At 38.3% G+C, this 21,539-nt stretch overlaps 2 protein-coding genes across 3 annotated transcripts; one reads left to right on the plus strand and one right to left on the minus strand.

Moving 5' to 3' along the window:
- Positions 1-10,664, plus strand: LOC114564451 (RCC1 and BTB domain-containing protein 1). The gene is made up of 12 exons (XM_028591801.1): positions 1-142; positions 2,416-2,656; positions 3,788-3,938; positions 4,024-4,190; positions 5,383-5,541; positions 5,631-5,738; positions 7,047-7,189; positions 7,287-7,477; positions 8,016-8,142; positions 8,246-8,397; positions 8,502-8,632; positions 9,100-10,664. The coding sequence occupies exons 2-12, from the start codon at positions 2,531-2,533 to the stop codon at positions 9,238-9,240; spliced, it is 1,596 nt and encodes a 531-aa protein (XP_028447602.1). The 5' UTR covers positions 1-142; positions 2,416-2,530; the 3' UTR covers positions 9,241-10,664.
- Positions 10,665-11,407: 743 nt separating this feature from the next.
- Positions 11,408-21,092, minus strand: phf11 (PHD finger protein 11). 2 transcript variants are annotated; one of them, XM_028591802.1, is made up of 18 exons: positions 20,797-21,092; positions 19,130-19,234; positions 18,892-19,025; positions 18,739-18,773; positions 18,564-18,649; positions 18,067-18,137; positions 17,893-17,942; positions 17,732-17,814; positions 17,606-17,628; positions 16,322-16,398; positions 15,606-15,694; positions 15,473-15,480; positions 13,908-13,942; positions 13,756-13,820; positions 13,325-13,451; positions 12,886-13,020; positions 12,718-12,789; positions 11,408-12,289 (listed from the first exon to the last, which is right to left on the minus strand). In XM_028591802.1, the coding sequence occupies exons 1-18, from the start codon at positions 20,905-20,907 to the stop codon at positions 12,213-12,215; spliced, it is 1,383 nt and encodes a 460-aa protein (XP_028447603.1). In that variant the 5' UTR covers positions 20,908-21,092; the 3' UTR covers positions 11,408-12,212. The 2 variants fall into 2 exon arrangements, with proteins under 2 accessions (XP_028447603.1, XP_028447604.1); XM_028591803.1 differs by lacking the exon at positions 12,886-13,020.
- Between the last annotated feature and the right edge of the window lie 447 nt (positions 21,093-21,539).

Below are 21,539 nucleotides of genomic sequence, written 5' to 3' on the forward strand. Positions count from 1 at the left end.
AATAAGCGTCAGTGCAGCTGAGTGTGGCCGCTTCAGCAGAAAGTGAGCATACGGACGGACATCCCGCCACCGACCCGTGTGGCCCGGGGAAACCGTCAGCCCGGAACCGTTAACGACACCAGAAACAGAGCTATATTAACAGGTGAGTTTGAGGGTAACATAATTCTTCTGTTGCTTTGGAAGTTGTTGAAAAGCTATTTTTCTTCCAGGCTAATCAACGGTCGCCAGTTAGCTCTTGTGACTTTCCAAACGGATCAGTCTAGTACCGACTCCGTTCACTTTGATGTGTCAGCTCGACAGTTTGCTGAATAACGCGTTTGTAACAAAGGCCAACATTAGCCGGCTAGCTCAGTGAAGTGGCCAATGTTTGCTGGGGGTTTTAACTTAAAATAACACAGGCAACGATGTTATTAAACACCCACAGTTTCAACAAACGTTAAGTCATTTCCTCAGAAATTCTTAAACCTTCTGACTTCATAATCAGTTTTCACCCATAACCGTTTCAGGGAGACAGGCAATACAGCATGATATAAAATCCACCCTAAAGCAGATGCTACGTTGTTTCCATCGGACAGTGAAGTTATAGTCATGTCTACAAAGACGACTGTCTCTCTCAGCATCAAGACAATGACTATGGGCAGAAATGTTTGTCACTAGGAACTCCGTTGGATTCAAATTCCGTTTCTAGTGACATCCAAGGGAGTTAAGACCTAAGAACTACTCTATATTTCTGAATGGTATGTCATGCTTTTAGTTTGTGGAAAGTCCTCTTTACAAATGGATGTTATTTTGTATAAAGGGTTTGCATAAAAATAAAAAATGGCTTTTGTATATGGAGAACAAAATGCTGTTGACAGTGGTTTAGCAGCATTTTAACATCATAGCTGGACAAGAAAGACCTAAATAACTATCCTATTGTTATTTGATTCTAATGTATGGAAGTAAAAGTATAAAGTAGCATGAAGTGGAAATACTGGTATTTTCCACTACTGGTAAGGATGACAATATTATATTAAAGCTGTGTGTGGTGCTGTCAATGGATCTGCACCATCTTTGGAGCAAACTCCAGCATTTGTCTCATCGTCACAGCCTGTCTCTGCTGTCCAGCTTAAGACGAGGCTGATTCAAATCAACAAACTAGTAGTTGTGTGGTATTACAAAAATAAAATTTTGATATAATCTATTTTAAGGTTTTTCTTCTTCTTGGATGTCCAAATAGGATGAGAGTCCTGCCTATCTCACTGCTCCGACATTAGGCCTAGGACGATATGCTTTTGTCCTGATTTGATTCTTTCACGATACATGGGTGCCAATTGGATTTGTATTGCGATTTTTCATTTATTGCGATTCTAGAAGTATTGCAATTCAATGGTATTAAGTATTGTGATTTTTCTTTTCCTTAACAAAAACCAAAGTTGAATATAGCATACCCCTATTAGACATAGTCTTATGAACCAATCTTAATCACTGTACTATGATTTTTATTTTCCAAACATGTTTTTTCCTGTTTCCTCCTGCCTCTGTCCTAACCGGCTCAGGAAAGCTCTAGAGCTCTCTTAAATAATTTGGGAGCTGGGACCAAGTCTTGGTAATGTTGATGCAGGGCACACATTGTTAATTCAAATTGATACCACTCGTAGAATTTTGACACAGTTAAGACTAAAATTTTACTCTGACGAGCTTTATACATGCATACCAGGGCTGCACAATATATCGTTTTTTTTTTTTATCGTCAGTGCGATATCAACTGGCGCAATAAACACATTGTGAAAGGCTGCAACATATCGCAAAAGGCACTCAGATTTGTTTGTAAATTGAAAGAAAATATCAGTAGAAAACTGCACTTTAAAATGTAGCTGTCATTCTTTTTTTCTTTTTTTTTAATGGTGCCTTTTATATTCAATTCAATGTTCAATACAAGAATGTTGGAAATGATTTCCTTTCATTTGTTTTAATATTCAACAAGCAATTTGTTGTATTTTGGGAGAATACTAAAAGCAGCAGAAATGCAGAACTGAGCAGACTTTAATATCTGTTTATTTATCACAAGAAATAGCGTTATCGCAATATTCAATAACATTGCAATATTCAATAACGTTATCGCGTGTGTGTGTGTGTGTGTGTGTGTGTGTGTGTGTGTGTGTGTGTGTGTGTGTGTGTGTGTGTGTGTGTGTGTGTGTGTGTGTGTGTGTGTGTGTGTGTGTGTGTGTGTGTGTGTGTGTGTGTGTGTGTGTGTGTGGCCTGTTTGTCCCAAAGTATTTAACAGTTTTAAAGACGCTGTAAAGTGCTTCTTTTTCTTTTCCCCTTTTTCTTCTCACCCCATCTCATATTAGGGCGTTTAAGTGGCTGAAATAATGTTTATATAGGTAGAAAAATGTCTTTGATGATCCCTGACTGTGTATATTTTCACAACAGCGACGGCAGCACTGGCAGCTCTGCCTCCCCCTGCCCCTGTCCCCTGCCCTGGCTTTGGACCGAGGTTCATCCCTCCACCCCGCCGCCCACGCCACAGACTCAAAGCGTGTGCATCATGGTGGATGTAACCAAATGGCCCATTTTCAGCCTGTTAGGGCCCCAGGAGCTCTCCACCATACGAAAAGCATGTGTGTTTGGAACGTCTGCTAATGAGGCCATCTACATCACCAATGATGATGAGGTGAGCGGACCGAGGGAAAACAGAGGTGTGGAGTTAATCATGCATCACTTGTCACTGGTCATCGCCACTGGTGCTTAACTAATACTTAAAGGGACCCTGGCTTTACATGTTTTACATCACTGTTTTACTGTAATTTTCTTCAGCCCATTGTGGGTTCTTAGATTGGTTTCCTACTTTGAAAGCGTGGTTTTAATTCATGCCTGCTCAAATTTTGAGCTGTAAAACACGCTTACAGTTGGTAACCAACCACATAGCACATTTATTAGGGGTGTTGAAATTAATCATTGCATCAATGCATTGCAATGCGGACCTGGACGATTCTGCATTGATGCAGGGACAGACTATCGTCGATTATTGCCTAATGCTTTTTTTTTCTGTGCCTTTGTCTGTGGTCTGCTGTGTTCAGATTCTGCTACATTCAGGAAGTGTCTTTTTTTTTTTTTTTTTTTTTTTTTAAGAGCAGATACAATAAAAAGGGGAGTTTATATGTATCTGACTGCTTGAGTTTGTTGATGAAAACCATGTGTAGCAATATATAATAATATTAAGGAGGTGATGCATTGTGATATCGAATCGTCGACAGGATAATCGCAATCGAATCATGACCCCAGTTAAGATTCACACCCCTAACATTTATGCTGCTTTATTTCTTCTCTGTCAGAGTTACTGTATTGTAGCATGGTGAAGTGGCGATGTGTGTAACACTGCACTAATCATTTTTTTTTTATATATTCCGAATTGGTCAAATAACTACTTGTAATGTCAAGGGTGTGGCTCGTAGTGACAGAGATTTATCATCCACCGCTATAGTTCCCCTCAGCTCTACGGTGAGTTTTAGTGTCTTTCAGCTTTTGAAAAGCGCAAAACCTTTGGTATGGTTCTTTAAAGACGTATGTTAAACTGTAGGCCAGTGCTCCTGTCCTTGCTTGTCACCTCTCTGTATCAGTGCTGTTGTTCTGTACTGAATTGTGTGTGTGCTCTTATCAGCGCTGCCCGCTGGTGTTGATGTTTGTGTGTCTGGAATGTGACCTGTTACTCACTCGGCTAATGGAGGCTGTCTCTGCTTAGCCCTGCTTATCGCTGATCCACATTACATGTTCCCTCTGTTGTCCCTCCTCTCTACACTCTCAGGTGTATGTGTTTGGGTTGAACTGCAGTAACTGCCTGGGAACAGGGGACAGCCAGAGCACCATTGTACCCAAGAAGCTGGACTTCCTGAGTGGGAGGAAGGTGGTCAGCCTGAGCTATGGCTGTGGACCCCACATCCTGCTGGCCACAGAGGGTAGCTGCACAAAACCTTTTTTAATCCTCCTCTTCACAGTTGGATTAAAACGTGCTGAAGAATGACCCCTCTTTTTGTGTTTCAGATGGGGAGCTATTCGCCTGGGGTCATAATGGTTACAGCCAACTGGGAAATGGAACAACCAACCAAGGAGTAGTTCCAGTCCTCGTGTCTGCCAACCTGCTCAATAAGAAAGTGACAGAGGTGGCCTGTGGCTCTCACCACTCAATGGCTCTGACCGACTCAGGAGAAGTGAGTGTGTACATGCAGCAGAACGGCAAACTGTTTAAAACCTTTCTAATGACACATGTGATTCAGCTTTGGCCAAAGGCAGTGCTTAGCCAGACAGACCATCAAGTCCAAGCACAGCATAGTTGATCCCTCTGAGCTGAAAACTTCAACAACTAACCTCAGCTTTAAGGAAACTATTGTGCTTCAAACTACTTCAGACAGTCTGCTTTTCACTGTAGTGCGCTCTTGCTGGTTCCCAGATACAACTGTGTTTATTCAGTGTGGTTGAAATTCACAAAAAGGATCTTAATAGTTCAATTGAGATAGAGTTAGTTGTTGAAGTAATAGTTTGACATTCTGGGAAATACACTTATTTGCTTTCTTCCAGAGATTTTGATGGGAAGATTGATACCACTCTCATGTCTGTTATGTAAATAAGAAGCTACCCCCAGCAGCCGGCTGACTTAAATAACCAGACTAGTTCTTCTCCACTGGTTGCCTGGCAACTGGTGCTGGTCAATAAATAGTCCATAAATCCCCATTAATATGGCATTGTTTTGTTTTTACACTTCTGTGTTTGAACAGAATAATCAAATAATATGCAACGTGTTAAACGCTGCAGCCAACAACTCAGTTACCTCTTAGTATTAAGAAGCCTGGCTGCTGTACACATGAATGCATGTTTGTAGCAGTTTAGCTCCCTCTAAGGCACTGTTTCTCAAAAAGGCGTACTTTGGAGTTCTGCAGGGGGTATGTGAATTGTTTTTTGCAAAAATGCTAATTTAAAAATATGTCATGTATAATTCCTAAAATGATAATACTACAATAATGAATGAAGTGATGGATTCTTATCTTTGTTTAATAAAAAGGTTGTCGTTTAGTGAATCTATCACTGCTGGTGCTGTATTGTACCTCTATATATAGACTTTTTTATTTATTTTTTTCTACCAAAAATGTTTTTGCGCTGGTCAGGGGTTACTTGGCTTAAAAAAGCAATTCAAAGGGGGTACAATATTGAAAGAAATTTGAGAAACACTGCTCTAAGGGACATAAAAACTGGTATTTAGACCTTATGGTATATGCAGGATAGATAATATTTTTTGTTACATAATAATAATAATAATAATAATAATAATAACATCTACTCTTTAAATTAATAGAAGAGAGGGCATTATTTAACTCTTCTCCTCACCTTTATCCTCATGTCTGCCAGGTGTATGCATGGGGCTACAACAACTGTGGTCAGGTGGGTTCAGGCTCCACAGCGAACCAGCCCACGCCCCGCAGGGTGTCGAGCTGCCTGCAGAACAAAGTGGCTGTCGGTATCGTCTGTGGGCAGACCTCGTCTCTGGCAGTAGTGGACAATGGAGAGGTGACTGTTTTTAATTTATACTGGAGCTATAAACGGTGTTATCCATCTCCGTCCACCACAGCACTCCTGTTCTCTTTGTGTCTCTGCAGGTGTACGGTTGGGGCTACAACGGGAATGGACAACTGGGACTTGGAAATAATGGGAACCAACTCACTCCCTGTCGCCTTGTAGCTCTGCAGGGTTTATGTGTTCAACAGGTGTGGGATTACAACTCAAAACAAAACTTATATTTGTGCATCTCACCCAGTGAGATCTGATATCATTATAAAGTCATATAAATATGCAATCCAATTTATATACACATTTTTAAGCTACACCATTTCATCACTACATTTTGACTCAGCCCTTCCACCTTATTTAAATGCAAACATGTGAACAATACCATTGCAGTTTTATCAATTGTATAGTTCTGTGAGTGGGTACAAGAAGAAATCTTTATGTATGCAACAACTAATGTCATTTTATTCAGAATCTTTCATATTTTTGAGTATCAAATGGTTTGCCACTAAAATACTTCATAGGAAGAAGCACAAGAATAGTTTACTGCGGGAGATCCTCGAATAAAACTAATGAGAAACATACAACGTGAAAGCACCTGGGAGAGGCATTATAAGATACAAAAAAATTCAAGTTAAACGTGTCCTATTTAGATATAACATTATCATTAGTTACACTGAAGCCTGTATCTGCGTTTCTGTGGTTAACCACTTGGTTAATAAAAGTTCTTTAACTTTGACTGTGGCTTATTTAGACATTCATATTTAAAGTTTGGAAAAATGCATCTTTAGCATCCCAGCATTCTTTTTTCATTCCACCTCCTCCATCGTATTAGTAACTAATTAAAGTACGAGAGACAAAAGTGATGCCTCCTCTTGTCTAACCAAGAATCCACAATCAACATATTCAATTTAATTAAAAAAAAAAAATTAAAATATGAAACCGAGCAAGTCCTCACGTTTGACAATTATTTATTATTTATTTTCCAATGTAAAGTGGACTTTGCCTGTGAAAATGTGTTAGATTTGGCATGTTAAAATTCTGGGTTACACTTTACTTGAAGGTATCTACATAAGCGTGACATGACACTGTCATAAACATTATAAACAACTCAAACGTTTATGACATAACGCTTCTTTTAGTAAGTGTCATTTGGTTTTTGTCATGACAAGTTATGGTTAGGGTTCATGTGTCACCGAGTCATGTCACTCTTATGTAGATAACTTCAAGTAAAGTGTTACCAAATTCTAGATCTTACCAGCGACAAAGACATGCATGCTAGGTAACTAGGACTACAGTTGAAAATTAGCCGAATGGCTAACACTGGTGCATTTACAGAAATGTTGATTTAATGCGCATTGTCCTAATCAAAATAAATCTTAACCCTTTTAATGAAAAATGAAGTCAATGCGCAAGTGCCAAAAACTGCAGCTTATTGAGTGGCCGCTTGAGGTTAGCTCCAAATGGGAGTCAATCTTACATGTACATTTTTTGTTTTTCCTCTTCAGATTGTCTCAGGCTATGCCCACTCTCTGGCACTAACAGACGAGGGGTTGCTGTTCGCTTGGGGTGCCAACACATATGGACAACTGGGCACCGGCAACAAGAGCAACCAGCTGAGCCCAGTTCAGATCATGACTGAGAAAGAGAGGCGAGCTAACCCATCACCACAAATACTGTTTAACAAACCGTCTCCTCACAGTCTTATACGCTGCTAATTCTCTCCTCTGCCCTCTTCTCTCTCTCAGGATTGTGGAGATCGCTGCCTGTCACTCCACACATACGTCGGCTGCCAAGACTCAGAGTGGTCAGGTGTACATGTGGGGCCAGTGCAGGGGCCAGTCCATAGTACTGCCTCACCTCACGCACTTCACCTGTACCGACGATGTCTTTGCATGCTTCGCCACCCCCTCAGTTATGTGGAGGCTTCTTTCCATGGGTAAGACAAGGGACTTGTGTGCCCAGTGATGTAGTAATGAGATGACTGCACCAGTGGTTTTACGTTTTAATTCCTTTAACAAATTAGATTTCTGTTACTGATTAAGATTTTCCAAAGCCAGTTGTTGTTCCTTTCCAGAGGAATGTTTTTGAAAGGACTACTTCATTTTAACCATGTAAAATATTTGATTTACATCTGTGCGTATTTTTTGCAAGTTCTTACATGCCAATTTGCATTGCCTAAAAGACTATCCTAGCATTTAATTTTGAAATAATTAAATAACTCCTATTAAATAATTGGAATCATTAAATGGCAATGTACCGTATGATTAGTGCTAAGTTACATGGTTCTTTGCAGGATACAGACCAACATAGATCAACGTGAAATAAACGCTCAACAAAAGACATAAGAAAACCTGTTTCTGTTGTTAAAATGAAAGTAATTCAAATCACTGCTAAGAGATTTACTTATTATTTTGTTTTTATATCTTCCTAATGCCCGAGCTTGATGTGTGTGCGTGGGTGTTTTCTCCCTGCAGAGCATGATGACTTCTTGACTGTGGCTCAGTCACTGAAGAAAGAGTTTGACAACCCAGAGACAGCTGACCTCAAGTTCTGCGTTGACGGCAAATATATCTATGTCCACAAAGCGGTTCTCAAAATCAGGTCAGGGATTTCATCGCGCAGCTGTCAGTTTAAGTTATATACTCATTTGTTCATAAATAATTCAAAAACACCCGTATCTATCCTGAAACAAACGGCCGTGCAGGTGTGAACACTTCAGATCCATGTTCCAGTCGCACTGGAACGAAGACATGAAGGAGGTGATTGAAATAGACCAGTTCTCCTACCCAGTGTACCGCTCCTTCCTAGAGTTCCTTTACACAGACAATGTGGAGTTGCTTCCTGAGGATGCTATTGGTCAGAACCACACACACGTCACAGCCTGATCTTTACCGACATTTATTTGCGTGTTGGTTGTAAGTGCTGTAATAGTGTTGTTATCGGTGTCTCTGCTCTGTCAGGGCTGCTGGACCTGGCCACGTCATATTGTGAGAACCACCTGAAACGCCTGTGTCAACATATTATAAAGAGAGGAATCACCGTTGAAAACGCCTTCTCTCTGCTGTCAGCGGCCGTGCGCTATGATGCAGAGGTCAGTGACTCTACCATCTATCATTGTTTGTATCTCTATCAATAAGGAGAGATCAATTGGAATTGTGTAACCATATTCACTGAGGTCAGAAGTGGAGTAAGCTATATCAACTGGGTATCTTTTAAAGTTAGTCTTATTAAGTACCAAATCCCATTGCCATGTTGCTATCCCTCCACTGCCGCTCAACAAAAGCGGGCATTTTGTATCTGAAAGACTAACTTTGAAAGATATCCCCCTAATTTGTCTCACTCAGACTACTGAAGCCTCATATAATCTTCCTTTAAACTTTGGAATAGATTTTTGAGAATTTTAAAGGTCAGGAAAATACCAAACGATTGGAGCTGCTTGCGCTGGTCAGAAAATGGGGCCCCACGACTTCGTCCAAGTATCTCGGTAATTTCTTGAAGAACATGGGACCAACATGAAGAAGAATTTGCTCAATTTTGCTCTTACCTTTTGTCTTTCAGGACCTGGAAGAGTTCTGCTTTAAGTTCTGTGTGAATCACCTGACTGAGGTGACCCAGACCGCCGCTTTCTGGCAGATTGACGGCAACCTGCTCAAAGATTTCATATGTCGAGCCAGTCGCTGCGGAGCCTTCAAAAACTGACCTCAACCCGAGATCATTATAGACACAGATGCAGAGGCTGCTGTGGCGACTCCGGGAGCGACTCCTCAAAGGACTTGGTCTCTCCCAGTCGGCTCCAGGAGACTTTACTGACAGGTGGTAAACAAACTTTATATCTTTAGATTATCACCATCACTGTCAAATCTGTTATTCATCTCATTCCAGACCAGTGTGTCCATTACGTGAGCTGTTCATGCCGATATTAAAAGGCTGAGCTGACATCACACAGTCCAGTTAGAGTAGTTGTGTGCCACAGTGCCTGACTGCCTATTCCTTTACACACATCGTGTAAAGCAGGACTTAAAATGCATTGAGAGGCATCCTATCGCTTGATGTAGTTTCTATAACTTGAAATATTCTTGCCAGTCCCCTGATATCACTTTTGTTTCTATTATTCTGTTTAATTGACCAAGTTACTTCTTAAGTGCTTGCACTTGTTGGAAATATGATTCTTTTTTTTTTTTTTTTTTTCCCTCTTTACTAGAAGACTACATTTATAGTTTGGATGTACCATCTGGAATCATGGTTTACAGGTTGAGGTATAAGGCTTTTTGCACTTTTAGATTCCAGAATAGAACAAATGTTTTGAAGACTGGACATTGACATATCAAGAATGCAGATTCAACCCTTTTTATTTAGTCTGTTTAGGTCAAACTCCAGTCAGCGATTATCAGTCCTAGTGGCTGAGGTGTGATCTTCTGTCTAGGCTATAAGAAGACCCAAAGAGGGGAACTCAGGTTACAAGTGAGATTCAGTCTTAAACTGTTACAGATGTGAAAAGGATGCCGCTACATTTGTGGATTCCATAGGTTGGAAAGTGTTATTTTGTGCAGCTACAACTCCATAAAAGCTTATTTAATTTGTCTATTTTTTATCACATAAAACAATCCAGTTGTTGTTAACTGGCAGTTAAACTCGCCTGTTTGCCAGCTGACAAAAAATGTATAGAGCCATTAAAAATCTGTTTACAGTAAGGCCTGTAGCCTTGCAGAAGCTTACGTTGTATGGGCCTGGACTTTTCTAAAAAAAAATACCTTTTCATCCATGACATCTATTGTATGTTGATAACAATATTTTACAATATTATCATTTATTAAGTTGATGTGACATCTTTCTGCAATACTGCTGGGAGTATTTTGAAGAATATATTGCTCATTTCTATGCAGGACATATCTACTTCAAAATCAATTATGTGATTGATTGATTGATGATATTGATTTATATTATAGTTGTGAATTGCCAGTACAATTTTGACCTTTGCGAGCAAATTAAGACTTGTGTATGTTAAGTATTCAAAAATATATTGCAAAATATTTTGCAATAAACCTAATTGGAAAAAGCTGGGGATCTTCATGTATCATAGTAATATTTGAGAAAGCACAATAAAGGAAAAGCACTAAAAAATATTTTTAAATCTTTCTGTGGATGCTTCAGTGTTGTGCTTGCAGTTTCACCTTTCCAGTGTACTTTAAGTAACCTCTCGTACAGTTGGCTTTTGTATCTTGGATGCAAATGGGATTCTGTATTAAGCTCGGCTGTTTGGTTGAGATAATATGGTCTGTGAAAATCTATCTCCAGTTTGGTATTAATGGTGAGAATTGTTTTAGCACTCAGAAAATCTAGAAATGCTTTCCTAAAGATGTTGAACAATTGGAAAATCATTTTCAGCTAAAACGTTTTTAAAGCATTACTGGTGATGATTTTGAAATGTCTACACCCTGGTCATGAAATAACCTTCACAACACATTACAGCATAATGATTTGGTCTCCCTGGGTGAGTTCAACACTCTGATTTAAAAAAATAAATAAAAAATACTAACTGAAGAGGGTAATTGCTATTCCTAAAATGGATTTTGTATTATGTATCTGTTGTCCATTGTCTGTTTGGTGACATTCTGTATTTTATGTTTGTAACCTTGTAATGGTGTGCTATATTGGCCAGGTGTTCCTTGAAAAAGATTTTAATAACCTGGTTAAATGAAAACAAAAATGCACAAAGGGCTACATATAGTCAATAACTGGTAAGAATAGTTCAAATATTGGACCGATTCACGGTGTATTAGGGGCATGAGTTATTTGACTGAAATATATGTGACTTGAGCAAACATTTTATAAAAAGGTTCAAGGCAAAGTAATATACACCAACCTGTTTCATGTAAAAGATCAATTTTAATCTAACGGAAAAAATGTAATCCTTAACAAAGAAGACTAAACATGAATTCCTCTTTGATAATGACGTGGACGAAACAGACTTTGGACTCCACTGTGCGATCAGGCTGTAGAAAATTCTTTGCAAATACTCAACTGTAACCTGCTGCATCATTTCAGCTCTTCTGTACTTTGATTACTAATTTGAACTATTTATAGTAAACTTGTTAAATCAAGACTTAAATCCAATACGGTTTTGGTATTTCAACATTTCCATCTACCTGGAAAAAAGAGCTAATGGTACAAAACATCCAAGCTCAACTCAGCTAGTGTTGGATGAGGAACATTTTCAAGACTACTCTTTCCAATTGTTCATGTTCAGTACAGGTTTTTAAATTAAACCCTTTTGTTGAGTGAAAATGTAATGTCATGTAATATGACATTCCTGTGACATATTTTCTAATTGGAACACCATTTACAACTTAATTCTAAAAGCATCATGATCACAGGCTGAAATCTTAGATCATGTTGTAAGAATTAAACATTTTAACTCTCAGTGCTTTTTGAATTATCAATGCCAAATACTGTTACAGTTTTGGGTTTCCACATCCAGCCTTTTTTCACTGTCTTAACTATACATACAAATAGTGGTTGTATAAAATGTCATACTATACTATGTCATGATGATTCCAATGTTATTCATTTGAAATACAACCAACAGTGGGAATCACTGACAAATAAGAAAAACAGTAACAGTAAAACAGTAAACACTGACATCCATGTTGTTATGGGAGCTGCTGATGAACTCATCTCCTCAGTGCCGAGGCAGCCTCCTCCATAGCTGCTGCCGCCTTTTGCAGTTCCTTTTGTTTCCTTTCTAACTCTGTAAAAAATGTATCACAAAAAAACTAATAGTACACCATGTCAAAAAAGTCATAGAATACTATGTCATAAAAAGTCATACTTAGTATACTGTAGTATGTCATAAAAACTCATGTCATAAAAGTCATAGTATAGTATGTCATTGAAAAAGTCATAGTATATAATGTCATGAAAAGTAAAAAAAAGTAATGCATAGTATACTGTAGTATGTCATAAAAAAAAAAAAAAAAAAAAAAAAAAAAAAGCTATAAAATGTGTTAGTATAGTAAATCATAAGTCATAAAAATGCCATAGTATAGAATGTCATAAAAAGTCTTAGTAAAGTATGACAAAACGTTATAGTATGTCATTAAAAAAAGTCATCGTATGCCATAAAATGTTATTGTATAGTATGCCATAACAAAAGTCATTAAAAGTGTCATAGTATACCATCTTTCTGCTTGGCCACGAGCTCTGCCAGTTTCCTAGAAGCCATCATCACTGTTAGTGCAATATCACAATCTGTGTAAAGAACAGAAAGAGCTTTATATTCCAGTGTTTGAAACATAAATAATGGCTAGACAGATGCTGTACACAGTAACTTGTATCCTCCCTCACCCTCCTGGGTGGCCTGGTCTGCCTGGATTCTGCTGGAGATATCGTTCATCTCATTAATGAAACCAGTAAAGATAGCCTGTGTGCATCCTGCCACGTTGCAGTTTTTCCAGAAGCTGGTGGAGTAGGTGCTTGGCTCTGGGTAGGAGGGAAGGGAAGGGGAGGACAGGAGGGATACACAGATTGGTCCAGGTGGAGCTGGAAAAATGGCTGAGCTGGTGCATGGAGGTGAGCGGGTAACACTGCGAGGTTTGGAGTGGTCAGGAGAGGGATGGGGTCGACTAAAACGACCGATTAGTCGACTAATCGACTAAGACGTGGCAGCCCTACTATCTATCTATCTATCCTGACTTTGAATGTACTTTTCCAATTTCCTAACACACTGAAAAAGTTAATCTTATCCAACCGCATGTGAAATATGTGTGAATACATTAAACTTTACCTTCATCTTCCTTCTGTGCCTCTGTCTTCAACAAAACAGCAGGAAGTAAGGTTGATGCAGTCTGAGTTGAGGCTGTCACTAAACATGGCCGAGACACAGGAAGTAGCAGACTCTCTGATTCAGCATCCTGAGGTGAAGCAAACACATTACAGATGAGTTAATACTGTTCTGCAAGTCACGGTGATATACCCTTTATCAATTACATAAAAAAATTATATAGATTCTAAGATTAAATATCCCACAGAGGCAGATTAACTCAAATTAGCTTTAAGAAACCATAAATTAGCATTATGAAGACCAAATCTACTCCAGGACTAAATGAGAAATTAGAAGAAATGGTCAATAGAGATTAAAGTAATAATAATTTATAGCTGTTATGTAAAAAAACAGAGAGACACACTTTGAAGGAAAGACAATATGTAACGACTCACTGAATGTATGAATGTTTCATCTTCTTCTTTATTGTCATATTTGTTCTCTTCCTCTAGGTGATTTCCTATGGGAGACAGGAGTTTGCAAACCATTTGTTTATTATGTCTTAGTCACATATTACATATACATTGAATCTGCGGTGGCAGCCTACCTGAGGTGGACCCAATGGGACTCTCAGTGTCTTTTCTGTGAGTGGAGGATATTAAACTATTATGCTTTACTGTTATTTTTACACTGACTGACCACACAACTAAAGAAACTGAACATCTGAATGCAATCCAATAAAACATCCCTGTAATGAAAACTATTATTTAGTTTTAAATAGTAATAATAATACATTTTAATTATATAGCGCTTTACATGGTACTCAAAGACACTTTACAGTAAACCCAGCACATATAGCACATTAAAAACAGATATGCAATAAAACCAAGGACGGGAGTTCCGAAGGACGGCAGTGATGTGATCACGGGAACGGGTGTGTGTGAGGAGAGGGGCAGCAGAGTTTGGGATGTACTGGACTTTATTTAAGGCTTTTGCAGGTGAACCATAGAGGATGCTGTTGCAGTAGTCAATTCTGGAAGTGATGAAGGTGTGAATCAAAGTTTCGGCGGCAGAGAAGGTGAGTGATGGGCGGAGACGGGCAATGTTTTTGCGGTGAAAGAAGGCAGTTCTGGTTATTTGGTTGATGTGGTTTTCAAAAGTGAGTAGGGTTGCACGATATTGACAAAATGTGATATTGCGAGATCAATATTAATGTCGATATTTTTAAACATATGTAAAATTACAAAAGTTACGGGAAAACGCATGAAAATAGATTCATAACAAACAAAAGGTTTATTTCAACTGACGGTCATATTGGACTGGTACAACATGAATAAATAAATAAGGACCATGTCTACAGAACAGGACATGTTCTACTGGTTGGACAGTATAAAATATATAAAGAGAACAGGACACAACTTTTCTTTCACTTCTGATTCGTTCCGTTTTGTTGTCTCTATTAATTTCTTCACTTACTCTGTCGAAACATGCACACACGTGGTACGCTCCATAGGGTTTGTCACGTAGTGGACACTTTCGATATATTGCGATGATGATATTGAGTCGATATATCTTGCACCCCTAAAAGTGAGAATGCGGTTGAAGATTATGTTATATGAAGTTATGGGTGTTCTTTGTGAGGGATTTCGGGCCGACGATGATCAAGTCATATTTATTGTAGTTTAGTTGGAGGAAGTTGGTTTGCATCAGTTTTGCATAGTTGTTGACTCTGTTGAGGTGATAAACTTGTCATGCTAGAGGCTGTAGTTTGTGGTGGTGTTATATTAGATTGAATTTAATGTAATCCCAAAGATATACGATTGACAATATAATTAAAAAAAAACACCAAATCCTAACATCTAAAAAGCTGAAAACAGCAAATACTTTACTTTTTGCTTGAATAAATCACGTAAACAATAATTTCACTAATTGATTAATTTACTAATTGTTTTATTACTACTAGTGAGGCGTTTGTGATATTTATGTTCTTTCACGTACAGTAAAAAAGCAACATCATTTTAATATAATGCAATACAACACTACACCACCTCAAACTTCAAAACCTACCACAGAAATGAGTCACACAAAAAACTATAGTAGCAGCTTCAGCAAGGTCACGCAATGTATGCTGCACATTATAAATATCCTAAAAATTAAGAGGTTTGATCTCACCTGATCAACTGAGGCACAGTCGAGAAGAGGGGAAAAATAAACGAAAGAGAGAAGAAAAATGTATTTCAGTTTATTGAACATCCTCAGCCTCTAATGATGGTGTTACTGAGGAATAATTAAAGATTAGACTCACCTGGGGCTCTGGAACAGAGTTGGCACTTTCGTCTAAATCCATCTCTAAAGGGGCAAATATTGCCATTTCTGAATCAAGTACATTATCAACTGTAGAAGATGGAAAATTGAATAAATCAGTATGTTAATTGTTTCAAACAAGACTGTTAAATAGGTTAAATTCTCTCATGTATTTTAAGTGGGTTAACCTTGATATGTTTGGTATGTGTGCATGCAGACAGTATATTGCATGTTAGACTGTATCTCAACCATGATAAAAAAGGGAGGATTGATAGGTTTGGTATGTTTGCATGCAGACGTTTGAATGTATCTTATCTATTCTAAGAACTTTCTAGAGACCAGTCAGTTTAAGATGATATGGTCTCACAGTAAAACCTAGCTTAGAATGGGCACAACTTTCACACAGAGGAATTGGAGCCAGGAATGTGAGAATCTATTAGGAGCACGTGCCATAAAAGGTGTAGTTTAAGAGTAAACTGTTCCAACTGAAATAGATGTCTCATGCTGTGTAAGCCCAAAAAGTGTTTAAAAGGTATTCACTACGATGTACATGTGGTTCATCCTTGGGCAGACGTGTCTGTATACTCATGGTTGTCCCAGTGTCATGAAAGTTTGTTCATTGTTTGAATAAAGCTGCACTTGATTTGTAATCATCGGACTGGTCGTCATCTTTGAGGTCTCCCAACATCGTTTCTGAATCATCACCCGATATCAAACCTGAATTGGAATCATCCGATACGATCCTTTTACAGCCTTTAGATTTACGTTTAGAGGGGGTCTCTTCCTGTCTGTGACTGAGGAGAGAGGACAGCCATTATAACAATCGTAACTTTTACACTCTATGAACAGTTTATGGAAAGCAAAAAGGGATGGGACTACATGAAACAAAAGGAGGGAGGTAATTGAAAAGAAAAAAAATTGTCAATGATTGGCAAATCAAAAATATTGCAAATTTGATTTAAATTGTCCACCACTAAAAAAAAAGGTCAAGGTATGAGGTTTCTTGGAAAGACAACCAGGAAGTCTGCACACTGTCCGTCACTTGTACTCACTTCATTTCTCAGACCTTCATCAGGCAAAGTTCATATAGACAAACAGCACCTTACATATAAAGGCTATAGGCTCTCACTCGCCTCACAGCCTGCTGGTAATAGTCTTGGCAGCTGTCCCAGAAACAATGGGACGCACCTGAGCTAAATTTCAAGTGTTACAGCAAAGGCTCTGAATACTTGTGAAAAAGTGAAGGAGTCTGAATACTTTCTGAAAGCACTTATTTATAAAATTTTTTCCTTGTATTTTTTCCTTGTTCATATGATTCTGATTATGCTTATGTTCATTTTAGATTGCCTTTAGTGTCTTTTGAAGACTACAGGCTACACTGGATAATATGGGACTCATTTGTAAAATAAATAAATAAATAAAACAATTCTTATCTAATGTTGACCTGAATTTGTGTGCAGTGTTGGCGTCCTCCGATTAGTGGATTTTTTACAGTGAGAGCCTGTAGCCTATGTATATGTTTGGTGCTGTTTGTCTACATGTACTTTGCCTGATAAAGGTCTGAGGACTGAAAGTGAGTACAAGACAGTGTGCAGGATTCTTTGTTTCCTTTTTTAAGTCAAGAGTTTTTCATCCTGTGGCCGGGTTGGCTCAGTTGGTAGAGCAGGTGCACATTTACATAGAGGTTTATGCCTCCTGCATGTCTTCCCCCCCTCACTCCCCTTTCTCACCTAGCTGTCCTGTCCAGCAAAGGCAGAAAAGCCCCAAAAATCTAAATCTAAAATAAAAAAAATAAAAAGAGTTTTTGACGCACCTGCCACTAAAACTTTATGGTGTGCAAGAACTGTTTTAAAATTGCGAGCAGAAGGTATAAAGTGCCAGAAGATCAATATAATACATTTGTAATACAAATAATAATTGCTGAACGCATGACATGCTATAACTTTACACAAACGTTTGAAAACGTAGCAAAATCCAGCGTGCAAATTATCACACACTTACTTGTTAGTGGAATTCAATCGTCTCTGTTTCAAAAGCAAAAGCAGAATGATTAAAATTATTGAATCATTCTGAAATGACATAGAATTAAAAAGCTTTATTTAAAGTGACTATGAATAATGTGTGTACCTTGGAAGATGAACGCGCCGCACTGCTGGATGAGTTGGAGTCACTGCTGTACACGGATGGTTGTCCGGCAGCTGTAGAACCACCTGTCAAGAAGAAAAACATTTCATTTACTGTAATACTAAGAAAACAACAACTTAAAACACACTATGAGCTGGACTCACCGCTGGTGTTCCTCCTATGAGATGCAGGAGCATGTTTGTCACAATATAACCTAAAAACACACATGCCTGGTTGTTATATGATCAAATTTTGATGTTAAGGGCAGATTTGAAACGTATAAATGTTTAGCTTTAGGCTTACAAAGAAAGATGTTTGGAAAATGTGAACATACTTACATAACAACGCTAGAATATGAACTTTCCAAGCTGATATTTCCTTCTACCTTCTTACAGGCAAGGCAATATTTCTGAAATTGAAAATGCTAGTTTGTTACCTGCTGAACAAAGTTTGTGGCCAGATAAAACATTTCCGTCTTTGTTTTAGATACCATTTATTTCTAGAAATTAATACAGAAGTGTAAAGAAAAATGGTTCTATATTGAGAAATACTAAAATCATAACATCATTAACACAGCCAGCCACTGAGGTTTATTTTGAGTCCCATATACACGATTCTGCTGCCGTAAAGACTCACTAGGGCACAAAACGTGTATTAATCCGCCCCTGAAAATAGACCCCAACATATGCACTATGTCCTCCTGCTTGAGTAAAGTTTGCTGAGAACTACAGAGCCCAACTGTTTTAGGGAATTACTGAGCCTTTGATTTTGAAAGATTTGACATTTCAAGAGATTTGTCATAAATCTATGTAGTAGATAGTTCCATCAATCTAACCTTAGATGATCCGGCTTCACTGGAACTTTTGGAAGTTCTGGACTTTGTGGAGGAAGAGGGACTTCCGTTTATGGAGCCATTGTTTTCTAGAAATGATAAAGAAAAATTCAACAAATAATATATCTTAAACTGAAAAAAGTTGTTAACAAGAAGAAGGGCGAAAATTCCCACCTACCTTGTGTTTGTGGACAGTGATTGAGGCAGTACAGCCTGTAGCATGAAAACACATAGTTTTACAATCAATATATAATTTCGCCATACTGCAGTACAGGATGATTTAGAATACAAGACAATTTTCTAGACAGGTATAGAGTTATGTTGGACTAACCCATATTCCCCCCGGTCTGCATCCTCAACAATCTCCGCATGATCTTTAACAGCACACGGGTAGTGGTAGGACTTCTTGCAGCGTCGGACTTCACACCCAGCAGTGGCACCCTTTAACTTACATAAGCTACATATCTAATGCAAACAAATGAGTAACACAACTAAAATAGCTTCCAGCACACAATTATTGTATTAGGCCTATGCATATGTAAAATATGATAAATATCAATAATATTTACCAGTTTGCTTCCTCGTTTCACCTCACTCAGCACATCCTCCACAGAGAATCCAAAAAGATCGTCAAACTGTGGGGAATTCCGGCAATAAAGACCTGAGGAAAATAACTGGAAAAACACACACACACACACACACACACACACACACACACACACACACACACACACACACACACACAAATAGAAACAACATGAGTGAGGAGTTGGGACAATAACACTGTTATTCAAGAAAAACCTGTGTGTTTCACTGTAGGAGAAGGAATGAACATCAGTTGTAAACAAAGGCTTTATTGGATATATAGATACAGTAAAAGTCAACAAAGCTGTGAAATATCATTAAGACATGAAATCTCAAGCTGTAGTAATATTGACCGATTAAAGAGCAGTGCCAATTACAGTATTGGCTGATATTTGATATACCAGTATTATATGTCAGCTGATATGTAACAAGAAACCACAGTCTGGCCTATAAAAATGCACATCACAAGTTCCCAGGGGGACGACCAGCAGTCCAAAACCCAAACATATTCAGTTTACTATTATAGTAGACAACCTGAAAATATATATACATTTGAGAAGCAAAAACCTTAGACCTGGGTATTTTTGCTTAAGCAATTCCTTACAAATGTTATTCAATTATCAGAATAGTTTAATGATTAATTTTCTGACAACTGACTCATCGATTAATCTACTACCTTAATTGTGGATCTCTGGTCACCATTAAATTGCTTGTCCCTCACAGAGCACTGACAAGTTTATTTGGGGGATTGTGTCCCAAAATAAACTTGTGTCTAACTGCGTGTCAATCACTGCTCATGCACATGCATTCATAATCCCTTATGGGGGGAGGGGCTTAGGAGACCGTTTTGGGCTTTAGCAGAAAAGAGGGAGGGACTGAGAAGTTGTTGATGTTCAAATTTTTGGGCTAAATCCTGGATCTTCACAATCCTACCTACCTACAGCACCTTTAATATGCAGCTAATGGCCCATTTCAGTGTAAAATTATCTAATCTGAGCAGTTTAATAGTTTAGTTTAGTGTATAACATGCATATTTCTTAAACTTATCATAGGTTTTGTTTGTACAATCTTAATCTGTAAAGTCACTACAGCTGTCAAATGTAGTGGAGTAAAATTATTATATTTCCCTTGGAAATGTAGTAGAGTAAAAGTAGGAACTTGTGTTATACCCTTTATACCATGGTCTGGGTAAATACTCAATTCTGATTGGCTGCAGATCACCACAAATCACAACATCCTTACAAAAAGGCACATTACATATCGTATTGAAGTGGATGACTTGACTCAAATCTCTACTCACCTGTGTGAGTACGACAGACCTCTGTCTTGTAACTTATTTGCTAAAAAACTCAGATTCTTATGAATGCAAAATATGCCCTTCATCTTAGACATCATTACCAAATCCTTTATCCTTTATCAACCCGGTATGAACGAAGGAGCTCCACACTGTGTATGAAGTTTCTATTGCAGCTTCTGTTCTCTTACCTGTCTCCATGTCCACCTTTTAGCTAGCTCAACAACGATATCGTTCACTTTCTGCCTGTGTCTTCAAGGGTCTTCAACCCGGTGCTTGCTCATTTTAGCTCACTAGCTAACGTTACTCATTAGAAGTCAATACAAAAAATCAAAAGAGATACTCGCTAATATTTACCAAACAGTTCTGATGAGCCGTGACTTCATCATTAGTCGATAACGGTCCGGTTATCTCCGTCTCTTCAGACCGTTGACAAAGCACACAGCAAACTTTGTCACCGTCGCCCATTTCTTCCTGTTAACGGAAAGATGAACTCCTTTTGGTCTAAAATAAAGTGTTTAATAGCAGTCCATCTAGCTACACACGTCCACCTTCATTCAGAGCTGTTACAGTCATAGACAGTATATACAGTATGATCGTAAACAACTTCCTTCTTTGCGTTTATTTCACCGCACTTTGTATTGGTTCGCGGTTGCCAGGTTGAATACTGCGAAATATCCCCCGCAGACCTCCCAAAATCCCACAGGTTCATTTATTCTCTTGAGAACGAAGCTATTTGTGTGAATTTTACACAACTGTATTATGTTATATGAAAGCAGATGATTAAAATCCTTTTTTTTAATCCAACGTCAATATTATTATCTTTTTAATTTTAAAATGTTTTACATACACTTGTTCCTTTGCTGTGTATGGCTTTACAGACACATTTTCTGGTCACTAGAGCTCCAAAACTCATAATTCACAGTTACTATGATTAATATGCCTATGTCGGAAAATGAAAATAACAAAAGATTACAGTAGGTTTTTTTCCCAACTGCAACGTTGAGATTTCGGATTTAAGCATACATGGTGGGTTTTGAAACACTTGGCAACCCAGTTGAACAGTTTCACTTTCATTTCTGGTCCCAAACAAGTAATCT

This window comes from Perca flavescens, chromosome 11 (assembly GCF_004354835.1).
Source record: "Perca flavescens isolate YP-PL-M2 chromosome 11, PFLA_1.0, whole genome shotgun sequence".
Taxonomy (NCBI): Eukaryota; Metazoa; Chordata; class Actinopteri; order Perciformes; family Percidae; genus Perca; species Perca flavescens.